Raw genomic sequence first — 16988 nt, 5'->3', positions numbered from 1 at the left:
GGCAGGTCACTAACTCTGACTGCAACCAACTATCTCTGACAAAGAACCTCATGGTCTTTGTGTATACTGAAAATCGGTTCATGCGGGACAGAGATGAGAATCTTCTCTGGTAAGAATGGTCTGGGAGACAAGGACAAACTTGATTTATGCCGCTGTGACATCTCAGCTTTACAAAAAAACTACAGAAGTACAGAACCAGTACGACTACAAAATTCCTGAAAATTCCCAAGCATAAATAATGTTTAACTACAAGAAAAATAACATGTTAGACCCAAATCCAATACCCCAAATCCTCAAAAAAAAACATTGGAACCAACATCTCACTCAGAATGTAACCAGAAACAGCAAGAATATAACTGAACAGGAACAGTACCCGCATCGGAGGGAAGGCCAGTCAGTCAAGTTGGCCTCTGGACAAAGAAACTGAATAAAGTCAGTAATATATTGTATGGGTGTCACTAAGATTGAATCTAGTTCTTTGTGATGTTCTCTCCCTCTCATTGTGAAATAGCCACCAATGTTTGTTATCTGTGCTCACATAACATTTGGGCAAGACATTCTGGAAGTTTCAAGGTTTGTGGAACTGCCCCCGTGACAGATTATCATCTTCCAGAGAAGAGATGTGAGCAATTGCCTCAGCAATGATACTGCGTTAGAGAAGGAATGTTCAGCTTCTACAGCAGTTATGGCCACATCAGATACTGCCTGACTGCATTCAGACAGCATGCAGCCAAATGAATGGAAAAGGGAATTTTAAGAAAATTTCCCATAGTATTGACAACTCATTGCCTTTTTTTAATTTGTGGGCTAGAAAATTCAGACAAGCCCACCAGGTCAGACAGCATGCTCTGCACAGAGACACACAGAAGTAAGATTCCTGATCAGTAGATTCAGGTTATGTAGAAATTAGATTGATTAAGCTGAAGAAGAACACTCACTCATTCTTCAGAGGAAACAAAATCAAAGCCGTTCACTTTTCAAGCAATTAGTTGATTTACAGGTAACTCAGGAAGTCATTTGAGCATGTCTACTTCAGTATACAATTTTTCTGTTTACTTTCTTAGTAAAACTGTAAACAGCTAACTAGCTTAGTCTGAAGACTTCAAATGAGAAACTGAGGGATTATGTTTCTGTATCTTCTTATAAGTGAGCTTTCTTCCCCAACTAAATCATTTCCATTTTATACAACATTATTTTATTGATCAGAGATGTTACTTCTCTGTCTCTCTGCATAAAATTATGATGTGACGATGTTTATTAACATTTTGCATCAAAATATATCACATAGAACTTTCCCAGGAATTGTCCTTGATAACTTCAATATTCAATTGGCGGTCATCCAAGGGGGATAGCAGAAATATCAGTTTATACCTTTCCTCTAGTAGCTTTGCTGGAAATACCTTCCTTGCTATGTTCTTTTAGAGATTCCAAGATGGAATTTGTGAGAAGAGACTATGGTGATTAATATTTTTAATGAAACATGCTGTTCGTTTCTTCTCTACGTGGTAAGCAAAATATGTGCAGTATATTTGAGGACTGGAGATGACTACTTCCCAGATTTTATCTTTCTTTTTGACGATAGATAATTGATATCTCTTTCTGCATAAGATACACAGAAATCTGTTCAGTTATTTCATTGATCAGCACAGCTGTGATCATAAATCAAAGTGCTATAATTTATTGACCAATCACATATGTTTTTTGGAATGGTAATATGGATCAAAGTGAACAGTACTAAGGCAAGGTTTAACCAAACAGAAGTCATGCCCTTGATAACACTGGCTTTTATTGTGATAATTGACCAATGAGTTAATGTCCATTTCATAATGATTGTTTTTCTCATTTGTAATTTTTTAATTTGCTTTCATCTAGCTTAAATGTTAGTCTTGATATCTAGTTGGCCAATGGGGAGGTGTCAATGGTGGAATGTTAGAGGGGTATTGAGAAGCAGGCTTCACTGCGTGCTGTACAGAATGAAGCTGCCTCCTGTCAATGGGAAATGAGCTGGAGGAGGCTGTAACCATCAGGGTTGGTAAGGAGATAACAGCTGCCAATGTGGAATGATAGGTGTCACATTGTGTGCAATCCTAGGGGGATGCTTATTCACAAAGGGGAGGTCAGAGGACAAGAAAAGGAACGTAACACCAGGGATCCTGGAAGAAAGATTCCGTAAATACATTAATCCAGTCTTTATTTGCCAGTTTGGTTGAGTGCTGGTAAAAACAAGCAATTGGGGTAACCTTTATCATGCAGCCTTACTAGAAATTTTAACTGAGCACGCCAGCTACTTGGAAGAGGATGTCTGCTGTCTGTCCTATCACTGTGGCTTTAGTGAGATTGCTTTGAGTTTTTCAGTCTTCATATTTCACCCACTAAACCCAACCCAACTCTGCATGTTGCTTTCTTCCATTCTATTTAATATTTGCCTGGGGACATTATGTTTAGCCCTATCGTAGTAGTGAAGCTTTACAGAAATCTCTGTAGTGTTGGTCATGTCAGACTGAAAGTTTAAAAACTGGAACTGTCTACTGGACTTTGGGCACCAGAGGCTGGCCGTGCATTTTCAGCAAAATGGTTTTTGCTGACACACCTGTCATTATTCTCCACGTTGCAGAGAATCTAGACACGTGTGAGCATCTCCCATACATAACTGCTGTGGCACACTTGGCTGTAAAATCCAAGATGCAGAATAGGTCAGGTAATGCGAGAGAAGTCTAATTGTTGGGAATTGTCACAAAGAATTGAAACTGTGACCAGTTCTGCAATAAAATTCAATACAAAATTGAAGAATGTTTTGTGACAAGATATGAATCCCATAGGATTCACAATGATAAGGATGAATGAAATGGGCTGGTATGGGAAAGTGGCTCTGGGGAAAAAGATCAGCCATGATGTTATTAAGTGGTAGAACAGACACAAAGGGCTGAATGGACAACTACAGCTTTTCCCTGTGAAGATATAGAATGACAAATGCCAACAGCAGTTACTGCAAATTATATTGATTTATCCCAAGCAATTGACCGATAAAAGGACCCGCATACAATGATTTTAAAAGCCATTACACACATGATTACAACAACAGTACTGTTAATGATTCTGATTTGTAAGTATATCTTGAAGTTAAAGTGGAGAAGTACCAAACTACTTGCTCTTGTCTCATCTTTGTTTTTTTTTAACTCAGCACTTAAAGAATTTCCAAAGGTTAATCATGTGACTACTGTCTTTTTCCTTATTAACAGGTGGCTGAGCAGACTTGGCTTGGCTACAGTGGGGTATGCAGAGAAAGAACAACGACTCAGACAGGATCAAGGTACAGTAACCAATATAACTACCTGCAGTAATTGTATCCCACATTCAAGTGGATTTTTCGTATACCACTTTCTTATTTGATGCTGTGATAATACTTCAGCTGGTCACCATTACCCTTGCACTTTTGACCACTGCCCGTCTCCCTGTTCATCAACAAATTGATTTTTAAATTTTCATCCATGTTTTCCTGTCCTCCATTGGAATGTAACTTCCTCCGGCCATACAATACTCCATTCATTGTGCGTTCCAGTTTTCATCCATCCTCTTTCTGTAATTACGCATTCAGTAGCTTATGCTGGGAGCTCTAGAATTCTCTCCTTAAATCCTTCCTGCTCTTCTCTCTTCTGAGCCACTTTATGAAACTGACCTTACAATCTTTTGATCATCTGTCCTAATATATAGGGTCTGAATATATAGGGTTCCTACTCTATAATATATAGAGGAGGGAGATATGCCTCTGACAAAGGAGGGGTAAGGCATTCCCTCCCTCCTCTATCCTGAAGGTCATCTTTAAGCAAGGTGTAGCACCTGCTCAGCCCCCCTCCCGATCAGGGTCACGTAAAGCCACAGCAGCAGGTGGTGGACGGCCCTATGCACAGCTGGTACGTATCACGAGTCCTGGATACGTGTCCACTGACACCAGGCAGACAATCTCTGAAGAGTATTGATAATGGCTGGAGTCACCCACCTTGTGAAGACACTGTCCAGAAGAAGACAATGGCAAACCACTTCTCCGGAAAAATTTGCCAAGAACAATCATAGTCAAGACCATGATCACCCACATCATATGACATGGCACATAATGGTGATGGTGGCCATAATATACCCTAGTGTGGCTTGATGCTAAATCGGATTATCAAATGTGTCTATGAAGCATGCCGACTTGCTTTACCATGTTAAAATGCTCTATAAATACAATTTGGCATCGTTGTCATTAATTCTTTTCCGGTGCTACTCTCCACACAATCATACCTTCAACCAATTGAGAATAAAGTTGAGTGAAGCATGTGGTGTCTAGACCAATCCAAGTTTCCTGCCAGATAGTTTAGATTAAAAGTACTCTTTTTCCAAAATTATTCCCACTGATACATATGCTAAGAGGAAGAGAAAAAGGTAACAATTTCTACCAATTGACTAGGAAATGTTTGCTTTTTATTGGTTAGATAAAATTCAGCTGAAACACTACAACAGAATGTGTTGTTTTATGTTCTTAATAATTCGTGCAAACTCAGCACGGTGCCCTATACTTTCTTACAAATACTGATTTTCTTCATTTTTCTAGACATACATATTAAAAATAAACTGATTTGTATTAAAATTATCACTTCATAAATTTGCTGCTATGATTTAACTTAGTAATAAAAGACAGGTGATTTGAATGCTTTAATTTACATAGTGTGGTGAGAATTCATTCTTTCTGTCTGCCAGTTTCAATTCAATATGTTATTGTAACAAAAGTGTATCGAACAGCACTTTAGGCAGAAAAGCTTAAAAATAGGGCGGCTCTGGTCAATTCATTTCCGATAATTATTAGTTTTACAGCCATTTTAGCATCAGTCAACCTGAGTGAATTTAAAGATTGCATCATTTTGCCTGGTGTAATTTACCATCTTATATGCTCCTGTTGGAGTCTTGTCTTTGATATGCAAATACAAGCCTGATGTTGAAATCTTTCTGAACAGAACTTCGGAGAGGAAACTCAAGTGTCAATGTTTTGCCTTTTTCACAGTATTAAGAACTTCTTTTAAAAAACTGGATTCCTGCATCTGATTGACAGGCAAGGTTTCTATGTGGAAAGAGAGCTCCTGGAATATTGTTGGTGGACGGGGCAGTATCGATCCCCTGATGGAAGGGAAATGGGAGGTTGACTTTAACCCTTTATTCCAGAGGTCATTGTATAGCATGGGAAAGGATGTTGCCTGCTGTGGAGTTTGGATAGGAGCATTCCTTTGTTACGAACCCCCGTAACTGGGTCACTTAACAACAAAGATAGAGAGGTCCGTTGAAGTCTGATGGTACTATTTTTAACAGTATTTATTAGTAAAAATACACAAAAATAATATCAATGCAAATATACAGATAATATACATCGTCAATACTAAATCTAAAAGTGCAGGTATAATAATAATCAATAAGAAATAAGCTCTATCGTTGTCTAGGGGATAATGTATTGTCCAATGGAAATATAAAAGTCACTCAGTTCATGCAGGCTGCAGCCTTTGGTTGGAGAGAGAGAGAGATTTTTGAGAAACTTGCCGGCTTTCCTTTTATGAGTTCGATCCGTCAGAGTCTCGTTAGTGTGGCCGTTCACTTGTGGCCTCTCCTTTAGCTAAGCAGTCCTTCCGTGGTGAGCCCGCCAATCCCAGGCAAGGGAAAGGACGCACGCGAGCCCCACTGGCAGTCGCTATTAAACGCTGTCACGGGATTTCTAGCGTCTCTCCAGGTGCGTCTAAAGGGGTTGTTCCCCAGACCCTCTTTTATCCTTACTCACGGGGTCTCAGATGTCAATCAGGTTGGGATGATGCAATCCCTCAACCAGCCCCCTCTGATCATCCCCTGAGGGCCTTCAATGAATAGTACAGTACTCAATACACAATTCTGTCTCCAAGAGACAATGGCCGTTATCAGTGGCTTTGTTTCGCTGAAGCCAGGACACACTCTAAAACCTTGTGGATTCTCTCTCATTTCCTGGGTCCCAGACCCGAATTAATAGCGATCTTGCGATTCTCAAAAAGGAGGGGGCGACTTTGTACCCTTCGGCCCCTCAGAGTTGTGGCACATTCGTAACACCTTCTCCTTCTGGCTCACAAGCGGTGCTGATGACACCGTCTGTTTTAGTGAATGTAGCCACGCCTCCCTTCAGCCGCCAGGTCTCATGAACCTTGGGAAACTCAAGCAAGCGGAGGGAATCCCAGAAAGCAGCAGCACGGTGGGACAGAAGCTGGCGCTGCGGCCTCATGATGCCAGGGGCCCAGCTTTGACCCTCAGGTACAATCTGAGTGGATTTTTGCACTTTCTCCCCCTGAAAATGTGGGTTTCCTCTTGATGCTCTCCTTTCCGCCCACATCTTAAAGATGTACTAGTAGGTTTACTAACTGCTCTTTTATCACCCCTAGTGATAAAAACGAATATTCAAGGGAAAGTTGATGTTCACGTGACAGAAAAGAAGACCCAAGGATAGAGGGGAACAGGGAATGGGACAGATGGCAGCTAGAATGAAACCAATGGGATGTATGGATTTCTCTATCTTATAAGTAAATTAAGATAAAGCAGGTTAAATCTGAAACTCCCACTCTTATTATAATATTAATAAGACATGCAGCTTCCTGGCACCAAAATATTTTGGAGTAGAAAGTTTAAGGTCAGGGTTTACATAGTTTTGAACATGTCATCTGTCAATTGTCATGAATTTCAAAGTCCCAAGGTATTATCTGCATAAAGGTGGCAGGTGTTTTTCACACAGTGCTTAGGGTCTGCACTATACATCCAGCAGAAGCGGTGAAAGTTAAAAGCAAACGGAATCAGAAGGGGCTTGATGGGCTCCTGTGTTTTAGATACAAAGGCACAGGTAAATAGAGAAGGAATGTGAGTAATGGGAATGGTCTCCAGAGGCTAGCATAGATCTCGTGGCTGAATGATCTCCTATTATTATAAGATGGGATTCATATGTAGTGAATATAGTCAGCAAAACCAAAGTGGCAAATGCTGGATTGATTGCATTCCTTGAAAAAGCATCTAAACATTGATGAAACAAACTGCATTAACAAATGTGATATGTATAGGAAATTATAACTTTCACTGTATGATGTTTAAATAACTCATGTAATTAGCAACTAGCTTTTTATCATGATAGATTATTGGAGTGAAAGTGAACAAGAGGATGCAGACACACCATCAACACCCAAGCAAGAGAGCCCACCACCTCCTTATGACACCTACCCTCGACCGCCTTCAGTGAGTTTTTTTTAATTATAGGTTAACGTTGAAGAGTAAACAGTCAAGTCTCTTGCTCCTGCAGATTTACTGGTTGATATCAGTCAATTGCAATTCTCTGTGGTCTCAACAGAAACAGAATTGATCAGTAAGAACAGGAATAATGAATGGTATAAGTTTGGACAAATGTCAATTCACAATTTTTTCCAACTCAATGTCAATAGGACTCAGTTAACATTTGGCAAATGAATTTAAATGGACTGTGTACATTTAGTAAATAAGATAGACCAAACCATTGTAACTGTGGTATATTCCGTGTTATCAGAACCAGGATGCTTAATTCAAAACCATAATTTTAGAATTCTTAATCATTCAGAAATCTTTCATATGCTGGCAGATCTAAATGATCTTTTTTTAAACTGACTGCTTATGAACTTTAAGTTTGTGCACCTTGTCAAAGAAATAAATCGCCAGTATTAATATAACAAAAAGAAATTGTTGAAGGAATGCAGCAGTCAGGCAGCATCTGTGGGGGCATGGGGACAATTGGCATTTTTAGTTGAGACTCTGCATCAGGACACCATTAATCATGTACCAATACATCAAGAATATCTTTGCTGATGCAATACTTTCAATGTCTTTGTCAATTAAGTTTAGTTTTTAAAGCATTTAAATATTTTGATCACTTTGATCCTTCTTCAATTGTCTCTATTTTAATTTCATTTTTTCCTTTAAGGGAGGGCATGTGTTTTCAGTCATAAACATCATTATGAACGTGAGTCCAGGTTATAGACACACTCATCATTGTATATTGTAGGGAAATTGCTGGCAAAATTTTTTAGGGATAGGATACATGAGCATTTGGAAACCCATGGCCTAATCAGGGAGAGCCAGCATGGCTTTATGAGGGCAAGTCATACCTTACCAACCTGACTGAGTGTTTTGTCTACGTGAATATTAGTAAGGTGTTTGAGGAAAATCCCTCATGGGAGGCTAACCCAGAAGATTAAGATGCACAGTGTTTGCGGCAAACTGCCTGTTGGGATTCAGAAGTGGCTTACACATAGAAGACAGAGGGTACTGGTCAAAGGGACTTATTTGAGCTGAAGGTCCATAATTAGTGCTGTTCCGCAGGGATCTGTACTGGGACCTCTGCTCTTTGTGATGTATATAAATGACCTGGGTGAAAATGTAGATGGGTGGGTTAGTAAATTTGCAGATGACACCAAGATTGCTGGAGTTGTGGATAGTGTAGAAGACTGGCAAATATTACAGCACAGTATAGATCAGTTGCAGATATGAGCAAAGAAATGGCAGATGGAGTTTAACCCAGATAAATGTGAGATGTTCATCTTGGTAGGGCAAATTCAAGGAGACAGTACACTGGTCAGTGCAAATTCCTTCACAGTGTTGCTGGGCAGAGAGATCTTGGGATCCAAGTTCAGAGTTCCATGAAAGTAGCTGCACAGGTCAATAAAGTGGTTAAGAAGGCTTATGGAAAGCTTGCTTTCATTAGTCGAGGCATTGAGTTCAAAAGTCAAGAGCTTATGTTGTAATTTTATAAAACTCTGGTTAGGCCACATCTGAAGTATTGCGTACAATTCTGGTCGCCTCACTACAGGAAGGATGTTGAGGCTTTTGAGAGTGTACAGAAGAGGTTTAGCAGGATGCTGCCTGGTTTAGAGGCCGTGTCCTATCATGGGAGGCTGGACAAACTTGGGTTGTTTTCTCTGGAGTGAATGAGGCTGAGGGGAGATCTGTTGGAGTTTTATAAAGATTATGAGAGGCACAGATAGAGAAAACAGGGAGTATCTGATTCCCAGGGTAGAAATGTTTAATACCAGAGGGCATGCATTGAAGGTGAAAGGGAGTAGGTTCAAAGGGGATGTGAGGGGTAAGTTTTTTTACTCAGAGAGTGGTGGATGACTGGTATGGTGGAGACAAGTACATTAGATGCTTTTAAGAGATGTTTAGATGAATATGAAGAAGATGAAGGGATATGGACATTGTGTAAGTAGGAGGGATTCATGTTTTGGATTTTTTAAATTTACTTTTTAGCTGATTCAGCACAACATTATGGGCTGAAGGGCCTGTTCCTGTGTTGTACTGTTCTATGTTGTGTGTTCTATCTTCCATTCACATCAGTGAAGTGATGTCCAGGTGTGATGTAACCATCAGCCAATACCTGTGTAGTTATTTAATGTTTATAGCTAAAGAAGGAAAAATTTCTTTCCCATAATCCATATATTTTACTAATTAAAATAATTAAAAATTGATTTTCTTGTATTTCCCAAAGTCCTTGTTACAGACAAGAGTAACATATTCTGGTTTTGTAAAGCACATAAAACACTTCGTTATAGCAGATGAAATCACATCCTATTTATTTATGTGAGAAAGTTGATGACAAAGACTTGTTCCTCACTCAACTTGTAACTTTCAATCAGCTGCATAAGTAAACGCATTTGCAGACTCCTCCAAGCTCCCAACAAAGGGAATAAAACTCATAATTGAACTAGGATGTGATGAATATCTTTGTGGGTAGTAAAAAAGTTATTGTGAAGCACCGCTCTATTCTTAATAATTTGTAAAACATGAATCAAAATCTTTATTTTTATATTTACTTATTGATCATTATATTATCATTTTAAGGTGAACTGTGCTAGTCCATATCTTGAACCTAAACATAACAGACTGTCTTCAACGGAGACCTCTCATTCACATTCGTCCCATGAGGAATTCCGGCCAGAACCTTCCGCAAGTATAGAATCTCCTGCTCGTAAACCCGGGGCTTGGGAACGGCGCTCCTGGCAGGATCTAATAGAGACTCCATTGACCAGCTCAGGGCTGCACTATCTCCAGACTCTTCCTCTTGAGGATTCTGTGTTTGGTGAAGCAGGCTTACCAACACCAGAACATCGGAGGCAGTCAACTCTACCAGCACAGCGGTGCCAGATCCAGGATCACTATGGACCTTTCCCATTAGCAGAGGGTGAGCGATGGCCAGGGCTCAGTGCTGGAGGGGGAAAGCCACGCAGTTTCACACTACCTCGAGATGGCGGATTCACCCATTCTTGCCAGAACTCCTCAATCTGTCTCCCTGGAGCTCAGGCTGAATTGGTTCAGAAGCAAGAAATCGAAGAGGAAAAACAAGAGGATAAAGGTAAGAGGCATGCTTCACCTTCAACATTTCGGATCAGCAAAAGCACTCCTTTCAATTTCAATTAGGTATCCATTTTAACACTTAGAGGATTTAAAATGATATATGTTTCTACTGAAATGAAAGGTTAATGCAATAGATTTATGATTAAATTCGGTCCTCAGGCAGTGAAGTACCTAGCAGATTAAAGGTGAAATCGCTTAAGGTTTAGCAGAAATGCCACAGACAGTGGATTAGTTCCTCGATATACGCAATTACAAACATCTTCTTAGGTTTATGGTTAGCTGTTGATAATCCATTCTGTTTAGGAGCTGATGGCTGATGCAGGGGAAATCAGACTATAGCAAATACACAAAAATAATTTTATCAAAATCTAGGAGCTAAGCCCAATACTTTTAAACAAAGCCACAATCAATCTAATGCTGTAATTTGATATAATCTAAGGAGTAACAATTTCTTTAATTAGAATCCAATCAGTGAGGCCTGAGGGGAAATAAGATATTGATATGTGTCCTTAATGTCATGTGTATGCCTCCATAAGCACGAGTACCTTGGCAAAGCTGGTAAATGTAAAGGATGCTTGAACCTGCCAACATCCCATAGGCATATTTTCACCGAGCACACACAAACATTAAGCCTTGCTTGCTTGTGTGGGTGAAGTAAAGATGTATACTTACTGTCCAGTAATGAAACATGATCTCCGCAAGTGTAGCTGGCTGTCCTGTGTATAGCTATAGACTTATTAACTCTGCCTCAGTTATGGCCACATTTTTCTGCTTAAACATCAATTTTCATCCCTTTGGAAATATTGCAAAGGTACAAAGAAAGTTGCAGACACTAAAGGTTTTATTAAAACGAGTGTATGATATACTTGGTAACATTTGGAATTTTCTTTTGGATTCTAGTAGAAACTGGGTAACTATTCTCTGTCCATAGTTTTTACTTAGTTCAATCAGCATGGTACTGCCACCCTACTCCCTTCAATTGCATAAATTCAATTCCATAGTTCCATTTAATATCAGTATGTAGACTGTATGCAACCTGAAATTGTTACTCTCTGCAGACCTCCTCACAAAAAAAATAAACCCCCCCCCAAAGAATGAATGACAGAAATGACATAAGAACCCCAAAACTTCCTGCCCCCTCCCATGCGTAAACAGCATCAGCCCTCCCCCACTTATTCTGGCGTGACCATTGACATCCCCAGTGATTCGGTTTTGCTATATCCATATCCAGCTATCAAGTTAATTCATGGAAGTAACTTTCTACTTGTCAAATTTACCCTTTATCCTTTGGAAGCACACCTTAGTTACTTTAAATCAAGAACACAAGTTGATAACGTATAATGCTCAATTGTCCCTTTTGTTTACTGCTGAAAAATGAATTTAGTACATTAACATCGTTAGATGTTTCAACATAATAGCAGCAAAGTCATTAGCATGCAGCATGATTGCAGGATAAAGCCTCAGGTGATGCGCAGGGGTTATTGATGTGACACAAGACTTAGCACTGAAATCATTCCACTGCATGAGCCTGCAGTGCCTCTGCACCTGTTCCAGACCAAGAAGGAATGAAGCAGTCACGACTCGTATATTTTGAAAAAAGTTGGTTTTAAATGGTCTATTAAGTGATAAATACCTCTCAATTATCTCTCAATTTTGGATTGTCTTTCACTTAAAGAACTACTAATATTGCACAAATTGCAGTAATAATAAGCTGTTTTAACTTTATAATTCCCACTCTTTATTTTTTTAAGTAAACAGTTTAAATATGTAACTGCTATGTAACTTATGGTCTGAGTTCTATGTGGAGTTTTTACTCCGATTAGTTGAAGAGTCGTGTTATTCTTTGTCCTGCACACAGGCACCACAGATGCCCTAGAGATGATGTCTTTCAAAATAAAACAATACATTACAAGAATGTCTATGTCACTATAGAAGAACTACTGGGTTAACATTGGAATGGCTGTGTTTTAGAAATTGATACCCCTTTTTAAAAGGTAATAAGGTAGTTGTGGTGGACTATAGAATCCCTGTATAAACTAATTGAATTCTCAATAATCAATCTTAACTAAACATGGCAATTATTTTAGTCAATATCAATACAATAAGAAAGCATTAATGTGAATTAATTTGATGAACCAATTTTCTTAACCGTTTGAGGGAATATCACTCCCAGTAGACTGTGGAATCTCGAATGCTGTACGTAGTCTACTGGAAAGCATTTGAAAACCTTCCTGCAAGTGTTAGTTCAACCCAAAACAGTGCAGACTCATGGTATCATTTAGGGAAGATTAAGTAATGAATCTTTGTTAAATTAGTTGTGTTAAGTTTGGGGAGGAAAATCTGCATGAAATGCTAGATTGTTTAGTGTTAGGAAACTGTTGCTTCTGATTTACATTAGTGACTTGGAATTTTAACAAAATATATGAAACCACTTTGGGAACAAAGCACAGAAACTACAAACATTGTCAGTGGACAAAATGTTACTAGAAAAAATAAGGCATTTGTTTTTTACTTCAATGAAAACATCAAGAGTAGAAAACTTTAATATACTAAATTGTCCGAGGGAACTATGCTCATACGATATTACATGAGACACATTAGGAGGCAATCAAAAGGTTGTTCAAAAACATGGCGCTACCAAAGAGGAAGAGGGAGAGAGATGGAGAGGTTTAAAGGCACTGCTGCAACTGGGGGAGCAGGAATAATTGGAGCATTACAAGAGACCAGACTTGGATGATTTAAGAACTTCAGAAGCATTTTAATGATAAGGCAGGAACAGAGTGAGAGAGGACTGAGGTTGGAAAGGAAAGGTGAGAATTTCAGAAAGGCACCATTGCCGAGTCTGAAATCCATTACCATTTAGTGATCAAAGGCACGATTGGCAAATGAGAGCCGGCTTAAGGTAGAGCAGAGACAGGCTGTTATTGATGAACACACATCTAGAGCAGCTCAAGTTGGGAAGTCAACTAGCACAGATTAGAATAGTTCAGTTTTGAGATTAAAAGGGCTGCATAAAAGTGAGGAAAATGGGCGGCAATGTTTCTCCACAAAGGATGAAGTTGAAAGATCCCTCTGACTATTGGACAATAAGTGGCATATTAGGTAAATGCATTACAGCAATTAGGCCCACTGAAAACAGCAGATTGCAAATCAGAGGAAGTAACAATTAAACGGCGCATTGTAGAAAGCATAAACTATCATGTCAAATTCTGAGCATTGAGATGTAAGGGCTGTCTGATAGCACTGGAGTCACTAGCTGGGTGAGACATTACTCAAGCAATTAATGTTGAGCTGTGGGAAAGGTTTGGACAAAATCTATCTTTTCAAACTTAAAAGTATGCATTAATGATATATTGGAGTACATAGTGGGAAAACATAGCAAATCAGTTTAAATCTAAATTGCCAGAATAGAACAAGGAGATTTGGGCTTCAAGTTAATGCAAGGCAAATTTAAGACTGCTAAGTGTACGTTATAGAATGAATCTCTTGAACAGAGAAGGCAAAAATCCTGGATTCATTTAACAAGCAGATATTATCAGTATTCCTGCAGAAGCTGGAGCCTTTAAATCTATCTTCTGCATTACTTCAAGCTTTTGCAAGCACAACAAAATTAATTCAAAAGTTTATTCAGTTTTATCTTAGTGCATTTAGAAGGGTTAGCGGTATTGCATATTGTCACAGGAATAGAATATTTTTAAGTAGTGACTCTGATTATCATAAATATTGAATTTTTAGAGCTGTATAATTTTAAATTTGTAGAAACTGGCAAGCTTCAGTGTATAATCTCTACCCTACACATCGTTTCTTTGCTAATTCTTTCCACTGTGAGGTACTGCATTCCTAATTTTAGCTGCTCTGTTCCATCCACCACAAATTTAAAAATATGTTGTGGAAGCTGTCATTTGGTTACGTGGAGAATGACAGAAGAACCAAGTGTTTAATGATGTTTTTAATGTAATTTTTTTTAAAGAGGGGACTCAATAAAATTGTTTAGAAAGATCCTGAATTCTTTACATTTTGTTAAACTGTTTGGCAGGCCATTTGCAATTATTTGATATTTTGTGGAGCTTATTTGAATCTGACAGCATTTCATTTCCATATTCTAGGTCCACGTAGTCCTGTTAGCCATAAAGTTTTGGAGAATTTATTCATTTTATTGTTTTATTAGCATATCAGATGTTTTGGAATAGTCCTATGATCGACAGCTTATTAATTCAACTGAAAGAAATGCTTCATCAAATTTTGCTCAAGCATAAAATCTGTATTTTCTAAATTCATACTGATTATAGTCCTTTTTTCATCCAATTAATAACTGATCTGCCTAGATTGTTCTGTAAAGCTTAATTTCTGGTCTCTTTTTTACGAGTTATTTCTACAACTCTGCACATATTTTCAAAAGATCTTATCCATAGCTTAAAACAAGAGTTCCACCACAGAGAACTGGCTCGGCTCAAGCCAGACCCCAGTTGTTCCAGCTGGGAAGCTTTGGTGAGGGTGGGGGGAGTGAGTGAAGGGAGAAAACTATCCTGTTCTCACCCAGCAGAAGATGCTTGCAGCTTGCAGCAGCTAGCAATTCTGTCATGGTGGTCTCCCAAGTGCTCATTAGTAGTGAGAGGGAGGGGCCAGTGGATGATATTTTCAGGTAACCCACACCCCCAGTATACCGTTACCATTCACACCAGTCTGTCTGAGCTCTGCTCATACTTTGACCACCATTTCCATTCCTACCCATTCTCTACCTAGATTCATTACGCTCCCCCATCTTCTCATCACTCACATACCTATCCACCTGGGTTTATTTTACCTTTCCTATCCCTTTCCCTATATCCTCCTGGTTCCATTTGCCCATCGTTGCCCCCTCATCTGGTTCCACTGAATACTCACCAGCCTCGGTCTCACCACTCCCTCTCACATCTCTATACTGACTAACTTGCCTCTGCACTTTCAAACCTGAAACATCAACCAGCCCTTTTCTTAAGCAGATGTTCCGTGAGTTCTCCCACCAGCAGCACACCAAAAAGCTGGAGATCAGGCAGCGTCTATCGAAATACATAAACAGTCAAGGTTTTGGGCTGAGACCCTTCATCAGGACTGGAAATGAAGCCAAAAAAAAAAGTAGAACCCTCTTATTCTGGCTTCTTCTCCCTTCCTTTCCAGTCCTGACGAAGGGTCTCTGCCTGAACTGTTTATTCACTCCAACGCACACAAAATGCTGAAGGGACTCAGCAGGTCAGGCAGCATCTACGGAAATAAACAAGCAGTTGATGTTTCGGGCCAAGACCCTTCTTCAGGACTGGAAAGGAAGGAGAAACACACCTGAATAAAAAAAGTGGGGGAGAGGAAGGAGGACAAGCTAGTGGGTGATGAGTGAAACCAGGTGGGTGGGAAAGATAAAGGACGGGAAAGGAAGGAGTCTGATAGGAGAGGAGAGTGGACCATAGGTGAAAGGGAAGGAGGAGGGGCACCGGGGGAGGTAATAGGCAGGTAAGAAGAGGTAAGAGGCTTGAGTGGTGAATAGAAGAAGAGGGGGAGGAAGATTTTTTACCAGAAAGAGAACTCGATATTCATGCCATCAAGTTGGAGGCTACCCAGACAGAACATAAGCTGTTTCTCCTCCATCCTGAGCGTGGCCTCTTTGTGGCACAAGAGGAGGCCATGGACCCACATGCCAGAACGGGAAGGGGAATCAGAATTAAAATGTTGGGCACTGGGAAGTTCTGTTTTTGGCAGGTGCTCGACGGTTTATTCACTTGCATAGATGCTGCCTGACCAGTTACCTTCCTCCACTGTGTTGTGAGTGTTGCTCTGGATTTCCAACAAATACAAATGTGTATATTATTCAGCTGTACCTTATTAGCAATGATCTGTGTTTGCATTGTCTTTATGTAGAATATTGTCACTAAAGTATGCTAAGTCTGCAGCCAAAATTACAGCCTCAAAGTGGGGCAAGGACTATCTTGCAAAGGAAGATGTGACAATAATGTTTCTGGCTCCCCTCAGACTGGGAGGCATTGGGAGTGGAAGGGGAAGACCCAGGATGAGATTGGAAGATCAGGAAAAGATGTGCAAACATAAGGGGCAGGAATGTGAACCGGTACATACCTCCTGGATCCAGCAGTTCTTATCTTGATTTAGCCAGAGGTTTGTTCATGCATACGAAATCCAGCCATTTGAATTAGACATAAAATGGTTGATTCTGAAGTATGCTTGCTCCTTTTAATGCTAAAATGACCATTCCCCATTGACCATATAATTAGTTGTCCACCCATACCCAATTTCCACTAATACCAAACACAGCTTCGGAGTACCACAGCACAGAACCAGGAGCTTCAGCCCATATGGTCGATGCCAAACTGTTATATTACCTAGTCCCATTGACTCACATCTAGGCCATACCCCTCCCATTCATGTAGTTATTCAAACTTCTCTTACCCACATCCACCACCTCCTCGGGCAGCATGTCCCACAGTCACACCAGCCTGTGTGTGAAGAAGTTTCCCCTCAGGTTCTCCTTAAATATTTCACCTTTCACCCTTAACCTATGAACTATAGTTTTAGTCTCAGTGGAAAACATCTGCTTGCAT

The 16988-nt window shown here is 39.7% G+C and overlaps 1 protein-coding gene across 9 annotated transcripts in view; it reads left to right on the top strand.

Annotated features, from left to right (window-relative positions):
- The window catches only part of cnksr2a (connector enhancer of kinase suppressor of Ras 2a), a 560907-nt gene that overhangs the window by 476062 nt on the left and 67857 nt on the right, over nucleotides 1-16988 (top strand). For all 9 annotated transcript variants that reach the window (XM_073045761.1, XM_073045760.1, XM_073045758.1 and 6 more), the window contains 3 exons: nucleotides 3240-3310; nucleotides 7163-7263; nucleotides 9892-10402. In XM_073045761.1, the coding sequence (XP_072901862.1) occupies nucleotides 3240-3310; nucleotides 7163-7263; nucleotides 9892-10402 (683 nt within the window). The remainder of the gene's footprint in view (nucleotides 1-3239; nucleotides 3311-7162; nucleotides 7264-9891; nucleotides 10403-16988) is intronic.

This window comes from Hemitrygon akajei, chromosome 5 (assembly GCF_048418815.1).
Source record: "Hemitrygon akajei chromosome 5, sHemAka1.3, whole genome shotgun sequence".
Taxonomy (NCBI): Eukaryota; Metazoa; Chordata; class Chondrichthyes; order Myliobatiformes; family Dasyatidae; genus Hemitrygon; species Hemitrygon akajei.
This window is presented reverse-complemented; position numbering and strand designations above follow the sequence as displayed.